Source organism: Solenopsis invicta, chromosome 1, assembly GCF_016802725.1.
Source record: "Solenopsis invicta isolate M01_SB chromosome 1, UNIL_Sinv_3.0, whole genome shotgun sequence".
Classification (NCBI taxonomy): Eukaryota; Metazoa; Arthropoda; class Insecta; order Hymenoptera; family Formicidae; genus Solenopsis; species Solenopsis invicta.
The window spans coordinates 29,209,265-29,226,158 of NC_052664.1; the positions used below are offsets into that span (position 1 = coordinate 29,209,265).

A 16,894-nucleotide genomic window follows, 5' to 3' on the forward strand; every position below is an offset into this window, starting at 1 on the left:
GTATGCCGCACGTCCTCGCGTAGTACAACGCTCCGCGGGTGCCGCGCCGCCAATGGCCAGCGAGTACGGGCGGTCACGTGACGCGCGTGCCAAGCCAGCAGCAGCAGAACATTGCAAATGACAAGACGCGTAGGGCATTGTCGTCGCGCTGCCGCCGCCGCTACCGTCGTCGTCGTCGTCGTCGCCGTCGCCGTCGACCTGCGTCGACCTGTCGCTCGGGAGTACCTCCGGCCGTCGCGCGGAAACTCGTTCTCCCGGTGGTAGCGCTTAGCGCCAGGTATCTCCACGTTGAGACGCCAGGCGTCCCTGAAGCGATCCGTAGTCGTAGTCGGTTGCGCGCGCGACTCGTCAGGAGCTCCCGCGCCCTGAGAGAAAGAGCGGCCGCCAGTGAAGGAGGAAACCGCCAGGTGCGTGGCCACATCGGTCCGCGTGCGCGGATTCGCGAATCGTCGCCGCAGTCGTCGTCGTCGTCGTTGACTCCGCCGCCGCCACCGCCATCGCCACCACCGCCGCCACCGCCGCCACCGCCGCCGCCGCCGCCGCCGCCGCTGCCGCTGCCGCTGCCGCTACCGCAGCCGCAAAATGAAAGAAAGATGTCGAGCTCGCAGCGTATGCGAAAGTCCTCGCCATGCTCGAAGCAAGGCCCGATGCGCGCCACCCTGCCCGTGAGCTCTCTGATGAGGCAGGGCCGGCAGAGCAGCAGCCTCCGCAAGAGCAACAGCAACAGTCCTACCGTGTCGCCGACGAACGCGGCCGCCTGGCGGGCGCGCATCTCGCCGGAGACGTCGTCTTCCTCGGGACAGCGGAGCCCCGGATCCCTGTCCTACAAAGGTACGTCGATGCCTCCCTCTTTCCTTCTTATCCGTTTCCCTCCCCCTTCCCCCTTGCGGACTTGTTCTTTGTACTCGTGGAGTTTTGATCGAGGAACATATATTCGCGCGCGTGACCCCTTGAGCATCGGAGTTGTCATTGGGAATGAGTATCTATCTGTCTCAGTGATGATGACTCCGGAGTTTGAAGGGACTATCAGCACTATCACTTGTCATGAAAAAGTATGTGATTCCTGGAGAGTTCGGCCCAATTAAAAGGTACGTAAATCATAGAGTGATCTATGCAAAGTTAATATTTGTTAAACAAGTATTTTTTCATGATACGTCGTCCGTTACTTCAGTCCAAGGTACGTAAACAAGAGAATTTGTTGCATTTACTACAAATGAGAGATGTTTTGCCTAATTAAAATACTTTTTGAATTCTTAAATTGTTTACTTTTTTTTATTATTTGCATTGCAGAATAGAAAAGAAACAGAAGAGAAAAGAATGACTAAGTGCGTAAGCTGTGTTCATTGTTTTTGACTTCATATCAAAAATTTTCTATATTTTTTTTATTATTTAGTTAAGAATGAAGAAAATGCTCTTTTTTAATACAACTAAATTGCTTGTTCCAAATTTGTTTATTTTTGTTTGGTAAGTATCTGATTTTTATTTTCATTAATGTGTCTTTATACTGTATCATAACGTATATTTATGACTTTGTTTTTACAATTCGTCTCTTATTCCCGGTTACTTTGATTATACTACACACCTTTTAGTTGTTTGAAAAATTAAAAATTATTTTTGGGAAACTCAAGCAATTTATCTTTACTCTTGTAATGTTATATATGCATCACAATTACAGTAACCGAAGAGACATTTTTAGTTCGGTTACATTGTATTTGTTATTTTTGTATCTGTATTTTCTTATTATTTTATTTCATATATACATTTTTTAGTTGGTCCAGCAACCGAAAACAATGCTTATAGTTCGGTCTGGTGTATGTGCATATCCTATACTTAATTCTGTATTTTATGAATTTCAGATTAGATCTAATTATGTTATCTCCTTTTTAATTAATTGAATATTATATTTTACAGCCAAATCAAAAACATTGAGCGGCCGCTGTAGTGATAGCTTAAGTGGAAACCAGAGCATTCGACGGACAGCATCTCTAGATACTATCTATTTGAAAGGACAATGGCCACGTGACTCCTATTATATGCATTCCAGTCTTCTGGTAGACAAATCTACTCAGGTGAGACCTTGTTTCTTTCCTAAAACATACATATTATATAAAAACTTAAACAATAGGTTTATTTTGTTTATTAGCTGAATTTGTTGTATCTTTTCTTTTTGGTTCATCTTTTCTTTTTTTTTTTCACATTAGAGAGAAAAACAGAAAAGTAAATTGTGCAAGTTCAGTTAAAAAATAAATCTAATGTTATTTCATATGAAACATTTATTGAATTTAATTTACATGTATCCCTTATTTTTATTATAGACGGAAGAATGTTCTAATGAGCCAAGAAAGATGCATACTCGTCATCCCACAGAACAAACTGTCACTGATGAGAAAATGGAAAAGAATTACTTCAGGCATCGGTAAGTGTTCACATTGCTGTCTGCATTTTCTGTATGTTTCTTCAGTATTTTTATTTTATATATTTTTTTTAATCACAGATTACAACGTACAAATAAAGAAGGTACTAGCAGTAGAGAACGGACAGCGGCTTTTGGACTAATAATACCAGGTGGTCCACCACCCGCACTTCCCGGAGATCATTCAGTTCTTCTGCCCAGTATTGCTTCACAGACATCCATGCGTGAGTAACTTAGGAAAATCCTTTGTTCCATTCGCAAGATTTAGTTAAGCAACATGTATTTAATGTCTGTTACCTTTATAGACAATCAATTTAGCTTGAGTACAAAAGCAAGTCCCATGAATATCCCAGTGAAACCAATAAGGCCTCCAATGCGTTCGTCTATCGAAGGACTCAATCAAGAAATTGAAGGACTTGTGCTCAAAAATACAGCCAATAACAGTGATGCAGACCATCCTGTAGAAGACAAGGTAATAATATACAAAATTTTCAATATTAATAATATTTAATATTTTAATAAGAATAAACATTAATTTTTGTAAAACGATTTTTATTCACGTGTTCTTTTCAGCTTTTGTTTTATATGAGTTTTTGATGATAAAATGTGAAATTTTTCTTTCTTTAGTACGCACGATATCGCGAGCATATCACACCTGAAGGACATCACGCCCCTCTAGCAGACTTATTACGGGCTACTCGGAGTGTCAACACACAAACACCGGCTACCGACCTTCCCTCCAGTTCTTATTCTTCAGGTAAATTATACGATGACGTCTTTGTGCTTAATTTATTTCCAGGAATACACGATGATTATATATAATTGCGATGATATAATTACAATTACGATGATTGTTACACAAATAAAAGATTTGGAGTTAATAACATAATGAGCTCTTCATAAAAGATACTTGAGTAACAGTCAAGAAAATTAAGTTATTTTAAGATTATATTTACTCTATACATAGTGAATTTTTTAAATGATAATTGGAAAAGTAATGATTCTACATAAAAACAATAAGTGGGACATAAATAAGAATAAAATTTCTTTATGCGAAAATTGTTTCTAAAAAGGTATAAAATTATATTCGTATAAAAAAAATTGTTTTTAATTTATTTTTTGTGTCTGATGATATCCTTCTGATTATCATAAGTCAATCGATTATAGCCAGCTATTATATACACATACATGTATTTTTTTTGGCTAAACGCAACAATATAAATAACACAGTAACTAAAGGTGTGTGCCTGTTGAGACAGGCCCTCCATCTAGGAATTCTGAGTCTCCGCTGATTCCTGGTGTTATGGATGCGTCCCGTCCGCCTAGCGATCTCTTACAAGGTTGGAGCATATTTGCGGAAAGATTTGATTTTTCGTTTTCACAGATCTCATTTAACAAATTTGTTTGTCTTTAATTTCTCGATTTGTTACTGTTGGTATACACATCCAATACACATTGAATGACTTGTACGTGTCTATATATATATATATATATATATATATATATATATATATATATATATATATATATACATGTGTGTGTGTATATATTTATGCATAAATGTATACAGTTATTTTTTCATTAAAATTTATTGAGATATTCATTTTATATGCATGGGATTTTTAAAAGACTATCATCAAGATATATGTGTATTAAACTTTATCTTGTAAAAGAACAACGCATTTTATTTACAGACAAATTTGTGATCACAATATTTACAATCATATTATTTCGATTACGATCCAATTTATATTCAAGATGTTATCAATTTTTTGCCATTAATAACATGCATATCATTAGATGGTATACAGTCTATAATAATACACAATAGGTAAACCAGATATTCTTAACAAAATCATGTACATATACCTAAATCTGTTGCATGATTTGCTATTATCTATGAATGTTTTGTTTACTCCATTAAAATCAGGTATTTCTTTTGTAGTTGTAAACATATTGTCATCAATTATTATATTGAAACATACATATGCACTACATGCATATATAAGGAATAACATACATAAAAAATAACATTACACAAATGCATGATACTTGCGATTTTAATTTAATATATTTCAGAACAAATATTAATATTCATTTTATTTTATTTTTTTTAGCATCATGAAAAAGCAAGAATATTAATATCTGATGTGATATATATATATATATATATATATATATATATATATGTATATATATACATATTCTCTCTCTATATTTGTAATATTATGTGTAGCATGTAAAGAGATAATTTATTTACACATTTATCTATTTATTGTTATTATAAAATAAGTGTGCAAAGATGTTTCTGTTTTGCATAAATCTATATCTACTGTTTGTATATATACATAAATGATCAACCATTACTAAAATAGTGAGTGGCATGAATTCCTATTACATATTTCGAACGACATAAAGAACAACATGCTCTATGCGTTACATTTTTTCTGTGATAATATGACTTTAACATTCTTTTTTGATTTATAGGTGGAAGCCGTGGTTCAACACCTGAACAAGATAGAGAAGGACGTCTCGGCACTTCTCCTCACATTAACAGGTTCCTTGCGAGAGAACCACCCGATGGCTGTGAGAAAGTCAACCTCAAATTTGTGGAAGATGCGAGGTAAAGATTACTCTATCTTACAATATTATTTTCTACATTAATTTAAACATACTGTGATTTAATTGTTTTTTTTTTCTCATTCCCATGTGTGTAGGCGGCCCATGATAGATTTGAGCAAACTAGAGTATTGTCCAAAGCCGTGCGTTCCAGCATTCCAGTTGAAACCCAGCTTGGGATCAGCGTTCCTGCCATTGCAACAGCCGGCCAGTCCGACAATGGTCGCCAGTGTATCACCCGCGCATACAACACCGACTACACCTCCTCCAAATCCATAGTCCCACTCTTTACCTTGCGGTGTTACACTTATAAGCTCGATTAGTATATATACATATATATATTTTTTTTTAACGACCTTGTGGGTAGAAAGTGATTTACTTCGAGATAAAAGCATATAACGACAAAGAAAAGTTACCGAACAAAAGGAAAAGAACAGCCTGTTCCCAGTGCGCTCCGTGCGGGCATCGTGAATTGTGTAATGTTAAAAAGAAGTTGCAATTGCATCGATAAAAAACAAATTTTGGAAGGTATTTGAGAGCTCCGTTATAATGATCGAGAAACAATAATAAATACGAGGAACAATAATTTGTGATAACTAAGAGAAAAAAAAACAAAAAGAAAAGAAACGACAAAAGGTTTAGGAATGAACATTGTGTTCTACAGGGAAAAAAGACTAATGAAATTGTGTATTCTAAATTTAGTGCTAAATGTGCTAAACGACTTTAGTTTTGTATACACGAATAAATATTCAAGATGAGAAAAGGTATTAAATTTCATTGTTGAAATAAACAAAATTCTACGGATACAAAGAAGAGAGCACGTGTTCACAATATATATATGCATATGTACGCATATGTATATATACATTGCTGCTTGTCTCTATGGTGTTTTATTAGAATCTTTATTGCTTGAAGTAACTCGTTTATATAGTGACAGAGATGAATCACTTGTTAGAATTTTGTATCGTTTTGTATTATTACTTGTATGCTAAAAATATTCTCAAACTTATTGTACAAGGAGCTAAAAAATAATGTATCCTTCTGTGTGTATGTATGCGTGCGCACGCGTGTCTTTGTTTTACAAAAATGGTTTTACAAGAATGTCGATTTTTTTATACAAGACAGATACGGGTGATCGTTTGTCGTAAAAATTTATTTGAAGCTACATATGAATAAAGTTTATGGAAGCTTAATTTTGACAAGCAGAGTAAAATAAACAAATTTTAAAACATCATCGAAATTGAATTCAATATTTTGAAGTACTTGATACTTATTCAAAGAATTAATGTCTCATTTTTCTCTGTTCTATCTTGCGACAATACTATAAGATTATAATGTTTGGTTTATCTTATATTAAATTGCAATCTGAGTATGTACAATCCACAATGCAACATACAGTGACAGATTGATGAATATATGATAGAATGAGTTCAACGAGACATGAGAATGCGGAGTATGTATTGAGTACAGAAACAATTAGTGATAATACTAAATATTGATTGATGACATGTGCTTTCACCAATAAGGTATCAGATTTGAGTAAAAACGGTTCCCTAATCTGGCATGGAAGACAGGTATGCGTGTATTTGTATAAACGTGGATAATTATGCTGAAAACATAATCTGCGTCTTATACAAGCGACAGTATGCATGTGTTGTAATATCAGAATCCCGATTAAGCCATTTACACGAATAACTTTGAAAAGGAATCTAAAGTAAAATCAATTTCAGCGCATAAGATATTTGCTCAAATAAAATCCGATTTTATCAATCTTTATATCACACTAGGTCAAACAATTAGTGATTCAGATAAAGTCATTACAAATTTTATTGAAGGTGTTTACCGCGTTAATAAAAATTTAAAAAATAATAAATTTTTATTATTTAACAGTACGAAGGTGAGAGAAAAGAAAGTTATTCGTGGAGTGGGTTAAATTATTGTTTAGTATACGCAGACATAGAGCCACTCAAAAAGTTCAAGTTTATTTTTTGCTTTCTAATACGAAAAGTTTTTGCAAACGGTTTTTATAGTTTTATAGTTACTGTCTGTGGAAAATAAGAATCTTGATAGAGTGTAAAGTCAAGAGCAGAAGAAACGGTTTTTTAAATACGATAGTAATATACTTTCTAATAATGTAATGTATATCTAGCTACAACAGTGAAGGAAAAAAAAGAATGTTAACACATAAGTACCTGGCACACTGGTCTATGCTCTCTCTTATCCAGCTCACTAGGAAGTTCATGCCTTAGAATGCGTGGTAAGGTGTGCTATATAGACAGGAAGGTTAATCAGAGAGTCAGGATACACACAAAAAGATACACTGGCTAGTTAAAGTGTATACAAAGATACTGTAGTATTTACTAGTTTAAGAAAACTTTGTTTTTATTTATTTTGCTACAGATCTAACAACTTTGTACCATCTTTGTCGTATTATCTGAGTGTGAAGCAGCTTTTGAAAAAAAAGCGTATTCAACTACGTACTTCAGTCTGTGCTTTGCACTTTAAACGGAGAATGATTCCGACATGACATGACGACAATGTATAATTAACATTAATGAATGAAATAAAAAAATAGGTTTTCGTACTTTTAATAATGAGCAGTAGATGAAACAGAAGTGATTTCAGCTAGCCTTGTTATTTTCGCCGCACTCTGTCAAAAGGCTCCACTTTTTAACCTTCGTGTACTTGCATAATGTGTTATCATTATTGTTAGCTTTTGTTGTCAATTCCTTCAGCAGAGTAACGCGTATGAAGACTGCTGGAACTGAAAATATTACCTGTTATTTGGATATACCTAAAAAAAGAATCTAACGATAAATAAATTAGGCTCAAATCATACCGATTACCTATGAATGAGTATAATTATACTCTTGTAATTTATTAAATAATCTCTTTACGTCACTATTGTTCGGTACATTCTCTCTACATATCTAAATCTGAGCAGGCTTCAGAAACGGCAAAATGATTATGTCAATTAAAAGTTCATTTAACCCTAGGACAGTCTAGATGTATTGTTGCAGTATCTTGCACAGAGAAAAACGATTGTTGATTGTATATTGTAATTTGTAAGATGCTCAGAATTATACAAACTTTTCAGTACGTAAAACATGTATGTTGTATAAAATATCTTAAAAAAAATTTTATATACCTGCTGAAATTAAATGCAACTTTTATTCACTGTTTTATAATAAATATATAAAACATTATTTATTGTTTTTTTTTACTCTATGAGGGCTACTGTCGACCCACTTTCTAGAATTTAGTACTGCTTGTACTACACGTAATGTATTTTCTAAAATATCTTATGTACCGAGCAATGTATTACTGCTATTCAAATGCATATATATTTGCTAAAATAATCAAATTTTGACATTTTAAATTCAGTTGAAAATAACAAAACTTACGCAAATAAGTATTTTACTTTATTCTTTAACACATTTATATTATACTGGCACATGTGAAATATTGATAAAACAGTTGTTCGCACACAAATTGATAAACAAAATTGAAAATTCTATATTTTGATTTGTATAAATCGCCAACTTGGCCTTATAATACTGGATATATTTGAGTTTTTAGAATAACAAACATAATCGTTACAATTAATTGCGACATTCTGAATATTCTAGAAGAGTATCTTACAATGCTACTTACAATATTGCTTTTTATTCTATCTTGTTGATTGAACGGTGTTAGAATTTATTTAATTTCTAGCTGGTCCTAGGGCTAAATCAAAATTAGTCAGAGAAGAGAAATAGAGCATGTAAATAATAAGTTACGCTTCTTGTACTACTTCCGATACAGAACATAGTGATGCATATTTTCACAAAATTAAATGAAAGTTTATTGATAAAGCAACAGCGCGTTGGTCAATGTACATATATATATTACTGTGTACATATACAAAATTAATTTTGTGCTCATATTTTCGCAATAATTACTTATGACTTATTAACTCATTCTTTTCGCTTATAAGATATTCTAAGATTGTTATATACAGAACATTTTTGAAATAGGTAAATTTTGCTTTATATTTTTATTTTTAATTTTTCAACAATAATCATGATATATATCATTCTGGAACAACTTTATATATTCTTGTTCGTTATCACGATTTATTGGCTTATAGTTTTGCAAATAAATTTTAATATTACGATACTATTTCATCTGAATATAATATACGATTATAATGATTAAATGTCTCTTTTCGCAGTTTTAATAACATTTTAATATATTCTCGATCAATTATCACAAATGTATTCAGGAATTATATAAAAATATATAAAACAAAGTTAGCATTATGAGAATATTAGATACAAAATTTTGTGCTTTTTAATATATTGAATATCTTGATATTCTACACGATTAATTTCAATCTAATTTTTTTTTATTTTATCATTTTTTAGAAGAGACTTTCCTAGGCAGAGTTACTCTCGGTGGTTTGTCTTTTTGCTTTCCGAGAGGTGGCGATTGCTTCTAAAATTGATTAAAAACCGATTTAGAGTTATATTGTTCTGAGTGAATTTGAACCCGAATCTTTAGCATGGAGAGCAAACTCGCAACTCTTGCCACATCACCACATCTATGGATATACGCAGAAGAGATCGCCTACGCGCTGACAAGCGTATGGCACGCGAAGAAGAATCATTTTTTTAATAGCTATTTGAAAAAGACATGGATGGTTTAAAAATGCTTACAATGAATATAATTATTATAATACTGCGATTGTGATGTAATGTAATTTAAGCTCATAATATTTCGTTCGGCCATTAAGATGAACACATCGACTGTTGCATGATGGCTTCAAAAAATGATATAATTACTACTGATCTTCATTCGTCGATCATAGGAAAAAAAAGAAACGTTAATAATAAGTATATTTGTAATTCAAAGCGTACCATGCCATTAAGGAAGAAAGAACTTCTCTCAATATGGAAAGGTGAGCACAGCCAAAGTGTTGCCTAGTACAAATATATTGTAAAAAAATGAATTGTTGTTTAAATGAGCCAAAAGTGCTACTTGCGTTTTGCGCAGATTTATTTCGAGATATACTTATTGATATCTTTGATCTCATATGAGTCCTCTTATTATCTTACCTCTCCATAGTGAGAATATTTTATGTAAGTTATTAAAATTTATAGTTTTTACATGCGCGATTAGTTATATTGATTTACCGGCATAATATTATACGTACTTATTCCGATAACAATATGCACCTTTATTTTTGTCATAAAGGATAAATGGAAAAATGTACCTTTTTATATTACTATTAAGACGCCTTACGTAAATAAACTTTTTAAAAAACAAGACAAACATCTAGTTCGATACGCATGACAATTCATTTAATATTTTAATTATACAAATAAAAAAGTTTATATTATTTATTAGTCAATTCCGTCATTCTGATTAAAAAAAAGATTATGATATATATCTGAATAAATTCATACTTTAATCACTTAGTGTGTATATGTGTTTAATTATTTTTAAATTGTTTTATATATGTATTTATAAATTTATATTTGAGCAAACATAATTTATTACTATTATTTTACATCTATATTCAATTATTTATTGGGTTTCAGAGATCAAATACATTACTAATATTGGATTTAATAAAAATAATGATTTATTATATTTTTAAACTTTCTTCTATAAATACAAATTGATAAAGGATTTCAGATTGGGATAATAATTTCTTTTGGTAGTAAAACATTAAAAAATATAAATCTTACTTGCATAAAAAAGACCAGCTTTTAATCATTTTTTTGCTACACATTAATTTTACATATGCTGGCATCATATATAATCGCACACATGTGCATAGATATTTTCTTATTTACATAAATACATGTAACGTTCATTATTTGCTTAATTATCAACAGTGTATATTGTATATAACAAGATACTTGTCTGACGCAATTAAATTAAGATTTCTTTTTCATTATGTACAAATTGTCTATAAAAATTGTCATGATTATAAACCCATATATTGAGGGGAGGAAGAAAAAGTATTTCTTGCAGAATTATTTTTCCTCGATTCCTCAGCATTAGGACTATCACTGAAAATAGAAACTGATGATGATATTTTGACAAAAATACAAAAAAATATATTTAAAAAATAATTTTAAGGACAGAATTTTTGATAATACGAATTAATGCTTCGTTTTTACGTTAAAAGTGACAAATTCTGATATATATCATTCTTCAGATAAACGCGTAAAAATCGTACTTAATTATACTTAGCGCTATAAATTTGAGTGGATATGTATAGTTACATAAATAAGGAATTTCTAAATTTATAGTGTTGTCCAGTAGTAAGAATTATTCGTGCCATTACTGGACAGCACTGATTTATTGAAAATGATTCTTGTAGGCTAAATGAATTACCCAAAGAAAGGCATCAGAGACACAAGTGTCTGCCTGCTCGGCCTACACGCAAATACAGGTGAACACTGTGCTACACGTCCGACGATACGTCGTAACCACTGCTGCAGTTTTTGCCGTCGTTCTTCCACAAATTTTGCATCCTAAAAATTATTAATATCCTTGTTTGTTGTATTAAATATTTTTTACACTATTATATTATGAATATGCCTTAATATACCTATAGCTTACCTTATTTCCTATCGTTTTCTTCGGTGGAAATTCGAAAGTTGTAACAATAGTGTCGTGTTTCTTTAGCTCTCTATAAAGCGCATAAAATTGAGCATATCGCCGATAAATGTTCCATTCTATGTCCCTTATGCGTACGTAAATCTATATGTAACAATGAAATATACAAATTAATATAGAAACTATCTTGATAAAAAGATTTTAGTACGAACACAAAAGATGATTGTGTTTACTTGATAAACGTGATGGATGTCAGATGATTGTCCTGTGAGAAACGCTGATGGAATCCATATGTGAATAAGACATGGTGGTTCCGCAGGTAAATCATCTTCGTTCAACGGTCCTCGGAGACATTCCAGTTCTGTTTGCAGCATCTTTATTAATCTATCCCTATACAACAAATATTTGAACAGTATAGAGAAACGTTATTACGATATTACTTACACGATCTTACATTAATACACACCTGTTTGTCAACTGCATTGTCAATCTAGCATTAAATTCCATTAACTCAGCATGCATATCTGCAACTTGTACTAACTTCTCTTCGTATTGTCGCGCTTCATTGTGATAGTCCAATGATGGATCTTCCTCGGACATCGTCGTAGAATTGGAATCTCGTCTTAACATCTGAACAGCAGTGACATACTTACGCAATTGCTGTCGTAAGAGTTCATTCTCTCTGCATAATTACAAACAAATCAAAAAAATTATAACATCTACAATTACTATTAATAATATATAAATGGAAGACACTATTTAATCAATATCAATAATTACTATTAATATATCAAACTATGCTATGAATTACAAATTATACTATCTGACGTATCAATATTTATTAACAAGTATTATTAAAAAAGTTACATGATTTGATCCTAATTACATATTTTTTGATAATTCAGATTAATAATTTAATTGAAATAAATTATATAAATTGTGTTTTCGCTTTTTTTGTAAAAATGTTATTATTTTTATTATGGAAAATAAAACAAAATTATATAATTCGCTCTGCATGTATATATTTACAAAATAATTGTTTATAAAACAATCACATGAACATAATTACCTGTTCAATGTTTGCAACTGTAATTCATGCCTTTCCAAATAATGTTGATGTTGCCTCTGGAAACGAGCTAATTGCAATCTACTTGTTATAGCATCCTCTCTAGCTTGTTCCAGCATTTCCGTCATAGCTAAAAGTCTTACGCGTAATGTATCTACATCTAAAGTCTCTGGATCTACATGAAAATCTAAACCAACTAATGGTTCTGTTGCCTCCAGTGCAGGTTCTGTTACTTCTGATGAATCCTGCAAGTGGAAATAAAATTTTAAAAAATATTTACTTTTGCAAGTTTTGTTTTGACTATCTTGTTCTTGCTGTAAACTTTGATAAACATCAAATATTTAAAATATTTATAATATTAACAAATATTTAAACCTTCAAATGTTTATAATATTAAAATAGATATCTATATTTTATTATTATAAAATGTGTGTGTATGTGTGCGCGCGCGCGCGCGCACGCACGTGTGTTAAATTTTATATTTGTTAAAATCAATTAAAATGTAAACTTACGTCTAGATAATTTGGCAGAGTAACTAACATATCATCTAATGTTTGATCAAGTGATGAAACAGGTACAAGGCCGCCTAAATTTTCAGTATCCATTACAGGAGTCAATATTTTTTCTTCTTCAAAAGACTCACTATAAATATAAGATTTTATTAAAACTATCTAGTATCTATTATTATATTAGGTATTGTTCAAAATATTTACCATTGTTCCCACTCTGGAAGTTTTGTATTGATAGCTGTACTATTATTAGAATCTAATTGAGGTTGACAATCTGATAAACAAGGAGAAGTAGAATCTTTAGTTGGCGTTACCACCGGAGAACTGGGGCATGTTGGTGGCGCACTAATAGAAGTTGCAGTTTCCTTTCGTTCTTCTTCCTCATTGTCATCAAAAGAAATTATGCGAGTTTGTACTTTTTTCTTCCGCTTTTCTTGTTCAGATGGAAGAGATTCTGTTTAATAACAATTAGTATAATATATAATTAATAGCTTAATACTAATTGCAATAGCTTTAATTTTTGTTAGATATAAAAAGCTAAGTTTTTTATTTAAGTTTGAAAAAATTATAAATCTAAGTTTATTACAAAAATTTTGAGATTGAAAAGTTTCTTTCTAAATAGGAAATGAAGAATCAAAGAGCAGTGACTATTTTAATTTTTTGATAACAATTATTTCCAAATAATATATAATCTAATTTTGTAACTTTATGAAATCTGTAACAATATAATTCGTAATCAAAAGATATAAGAAATATTTCGCTTTAATTTAATATCTATTTATAGTATATACCTGGTATTACTGTAGAAATAATTGGCTCTGATTGCGCGTACTTATTTCTGTCTATTTCTTTTCCATTTAGGTCATCAAGTTCCTCATTATCTGTTCTTATTGCAAATAAAATTGTACCAAGACCTAATATGTATGCATATGTGTAAATTATTAATTAAATATTATTTTTTGATAGAGATCTATTAAAGCGATTTAAGAATAAATACCTGCAGCTACATTGGGTAACACGGAACTTTTTTCCTGGTCAAGTAAAAAGGCCCATTCTTCATAAAAAGGAGACAGTGTGTTAGGATTTATGATAGCATGTAAGTGCCGTTCTAGAGATTTTTCATTCAAGGCAGCTCTCAGCCATGCTCTGCCTCGACCATAATCCGTTTGAACTTTCCTCAACATACTAAAACGTTCCTGTTCATGCCAAGTAAGTTGATCCTTTATACATGGCCAAAATGCTACATCTGCTGCATTGCCAGGTCTTGTATTACCACCAGAAACCAAATCAGATACATGTCTGTAAAACAAATATAAACAAAAACATTTTTATCTTAATACAACATATTTCTTTATCATATATTGTAATTTAAAATAAATGCAATCACTTATGCCTAAATTATGTTAGAAATTTATCAGAAGAAAAATATCAATGCATTTATCATCTTCCTGAGTCATATTGTAGATAAAACATGTGATCTGTTTTATGACCTTGCATGTTCATACAGGAAATATGGTAGAAAAAAGCTAAATAAGCTGCATTAAGATATTATCAAGGTAAACAAATATATTTTTTTTAATTAAGTTAAAATAGCTTATAAAATTAATTAAAAGTTATATAAATAAAAAGATTAACTCAATTGAAAGTTACCTTCAGATCCAATTTAAGTTAAATTAAAATTTAATTTTAAAAAGCATTATTTATATTATGAATTTGTAATTTTTTAAAATTAAATTATTCAAAACAATTATAATATGGATCACATTTTATTAAATTTGTGTTTTAAAAGTAACTAAGTAAGATTAAAAATTAAATAAATGTAAGTTAAAAGTTACTAATTTTTAACTTTATTATTTAACCTTAAACTTTTGAACTAGTTACTATCTAAACTTGAATAAACATTACCTGAATGCTGAATTGATTTTTTCTTTATAATTTGTCTTTAACCCATGACTAAAAATCAATTCGAATATATGGCAGAGTTTTGCTACACATGCTTCCGATTCTGTAGCTAATTCTGTCTTCGGTCCACCAAATCTGACTTGGCATTCTTTTTTAGACACCAATAGGTCCTCCAGTAATTTTTCCTTCTCAGCCTCGTGATCTACTACATTATGTGTATTCGGCACTATCGCTGACATAATACGCAAAGCCTAAAACAAATAACATATTTAGAAACAGATCAAAATCAACAATTTAAAGAAGAATCTTTATATTTTCCAAGCCACCTTTTTTTATTAATATAGATAACTGTATTAATATTACAATTTACAAAAAATTTGTATTAAAACTCTTTTACAGTAATTGTTAGACATATTATCAAACTTATTTTAGTGATTTATTATATAATTTTAAATAATTATTAGTATCTTTTACAAAACTGTAAACTTATTGTGAAAAATATCATCCCAGTCAAAGTTCAAACTTGGATATCAGTCATATAATTTTTTCTCTAGGGTAGAAATGTGAAAAGTAGAAATGTTTACTATTTAATGGACAAAACAGAAAAATTATATTTTATAAATATCTACATATAAACATATATAAAAGACCCATATGCAGAGATAACAGAAAAAAATATACAATGTAAAGACATCAATTTATGATAAAAGAATTACAATATTATTTGTATATATTTTTGAACACTATATTAAACACAATTATTATCAGGAACTAACTCGCACAACAATTCATAAATTGAAAAAGAAACATTGTTTTGATACAAAGAAATATTGTCAGAGTGATTGTATTCCTCATCAATCATTAACATCTTTGAAAAATCCATATATATGTATTCCTGGAAATTTGACAACCTGATCTGCATGAAACATACCCACGTGAAACACGGAAAATCTGCCATGAAAAATTTGTAAAACGGTTTTGTAGCTCGATGATAAGTCGCGAGGGGCTATTTAGGATGGATCGCAAATTTCTCCCGGACACTTTGACACTTGTGTCATCGTAACGCGTATCAGATGGTTGCGATAATCGCCCCGTAATTAAAGTACAGTATCGCCCGTGATCGCTGACGGCCGATATCAATGACACATGACGGAGAGAAACAAAGGGGGGACTGGCGAGCTTACCATTTAAGTGAGGTATCACCGTCTTGATTCACTTTCACGAACGAGGATTGTCAGCGTTCATCGGAGGTCCCACGACTCAACGGCCGTAGACGGGTGATGACCCGCGGTGGACAGGATAACCGTCACTTTGGAGACACGAGGATGTCGGAGCGTCGTCGCCGTCGCGTCATGACACCTCACGCGTGAATGTCCGCTCGCAATTGCACAAAAGGATCGCGAGAAATCGCATCGCCAGGGGCGGAACTGACTCAAGCATCCATCGCTGCCAATTGCAGCAAAATTCTGTCGCTGCAGGTCGCTGTTCGCAGTGGGAGCCACTGGTAGCATAGATGCGCCGCGATTGGCGGAGAAAAAAAGCGATGCGCATGAGCAATAAGCATAGTGCGATGGATTTTTAAACCAGAGAATCGATTTTATGATTTTGTTATTATCCTGATATTTCGTACATATATATATGTATCTATATTTAGAACTCAATAATATTTGATTTTGATTAAAAAATACAATTTTAATGTTATTGTCCAAGTTTGATTATCTAATTAGAGATAATAATTGAACAAAAAGAAATGTAATTTTGTAAATATATACA

The 16,894-nt window shown here is 31.8% G+C and overlaps 2 protein-coding genes across 3 annotated transcripts; one reads left to right on the top strand and one right to left on the bottom strand.

Moving 5' to 3' along the window:
* Window positions 1–207: 207 nt before the first annotated feature.
* On the top strand, window positions 208–10,339 carry LOC105203655 (glucocorticoid-induced transcript 1 protein). Of its 2 annotated transcripts, XM_011172518.3 has the most exons (9): window positions 208–831; window positions 1,912–2,069; window positions 2,316–2,416; window positions 2,495–2,637; window positions 2,719–2,885; window positions 3,041–3,170; window positions 3,673–3,753; window positions 4,901–5,036; window positions 5,131–10,339. In XM_011172518.3, the coding sequence occupies exons 1-9, from the start codon at window positions 594–596 to the stop codon at window positions 5,309–5,311; spliced, it is 1,335 nt and encodes a 444-aa protein (XP_011170820.1). In that variant the 5' UTR covers window positions 208–593; the 3' UTR covers window positions 5,312–10,339. The 2 variants fall into 2 exon arrangements, with proteins under 2 accessions (XP_011170820.1, XP_011170822.1); XM_011172520.3 differs by lacking the exon at window positions 3,673–3,753 and having other exon boundaries at window positions 214–831.
* A 421-nt stretch (window positions 10,340–10,760) lies between these two features.
* Window positions 10,761–16,585, bottom strand: LOC105203656 (sorting nexin-29). Its single transcript, XM_011172521.3, has 12 exons — window positions 16,306–16,585; window positions 15,125–15,372; window positions 14,217–14,518; window positions 14,011–14,133; window positions 13,424–13,673; window positions 13,223–13,352; window positions 12,714–12,955; window positions 12,111–12,326; window positions 11,878–12,034; window positions 11,648–11,788; window positions 11,420–11,559; window positions 10,761–11,091 (listed from the first exon to the last, which is right to left on the bottom strand). Exons 1-12 carry the CDS (start codon window positions 16,306–16,308, stop codon window positions 11,007–11,009), a joined length of 2,037 nt encoding a protein of 678 aa, XP_011170823.1. The 5' UTR covers window positions 16,309–16,585; the 3' UTR covers window positions 10,761–11,006.
* Between the last annotated feature and the right edge of the window lie 309 nt (window positions 16,586–16,894).

Excerpts from the sequence above, each read along its gene's own strand:
- LOC105203656 (XM_011172521.3), bottom strand. Across the intron at positions 13,674-14,010 it reads TATTTCTACAGTAATACCAG|AATCTCTTCCATCTGAACAA; the intron begins GTATATACTATA and ends GTTATTAAACAG. Across the intron at positions 11,092-11,419 it reads TCTCTGATGCCTTTCTTTGG|TGATAGTCCTAATGCTGAGG; the intron begins GTAATTCATTTA and ends TTCTATTTTCAG.
- LOC105203655 (XM_011172518.3), top strand. The coding sequence starts at position 594 with ATGTCGAGCTCGCAGCGTATGCGAAAGTCCTCGCCATGCTCGAAGCAA. Across the intron at positions 3,754-4,900 it reads GCCTAGCGATCTCTTACAAG|GTGGAAGCCGTGGTTCAACA; the intron begins GTTGGAGCATAT and ends TTTGATTTATAG. Across the intron at positions 5,037-5,130 it reads AAATTTGTGGAAGATGCGAG|GCGGCCCATGATAGATTTGA; the intron begins GTAAAGATTACT and ends CCATGTGTGTAG.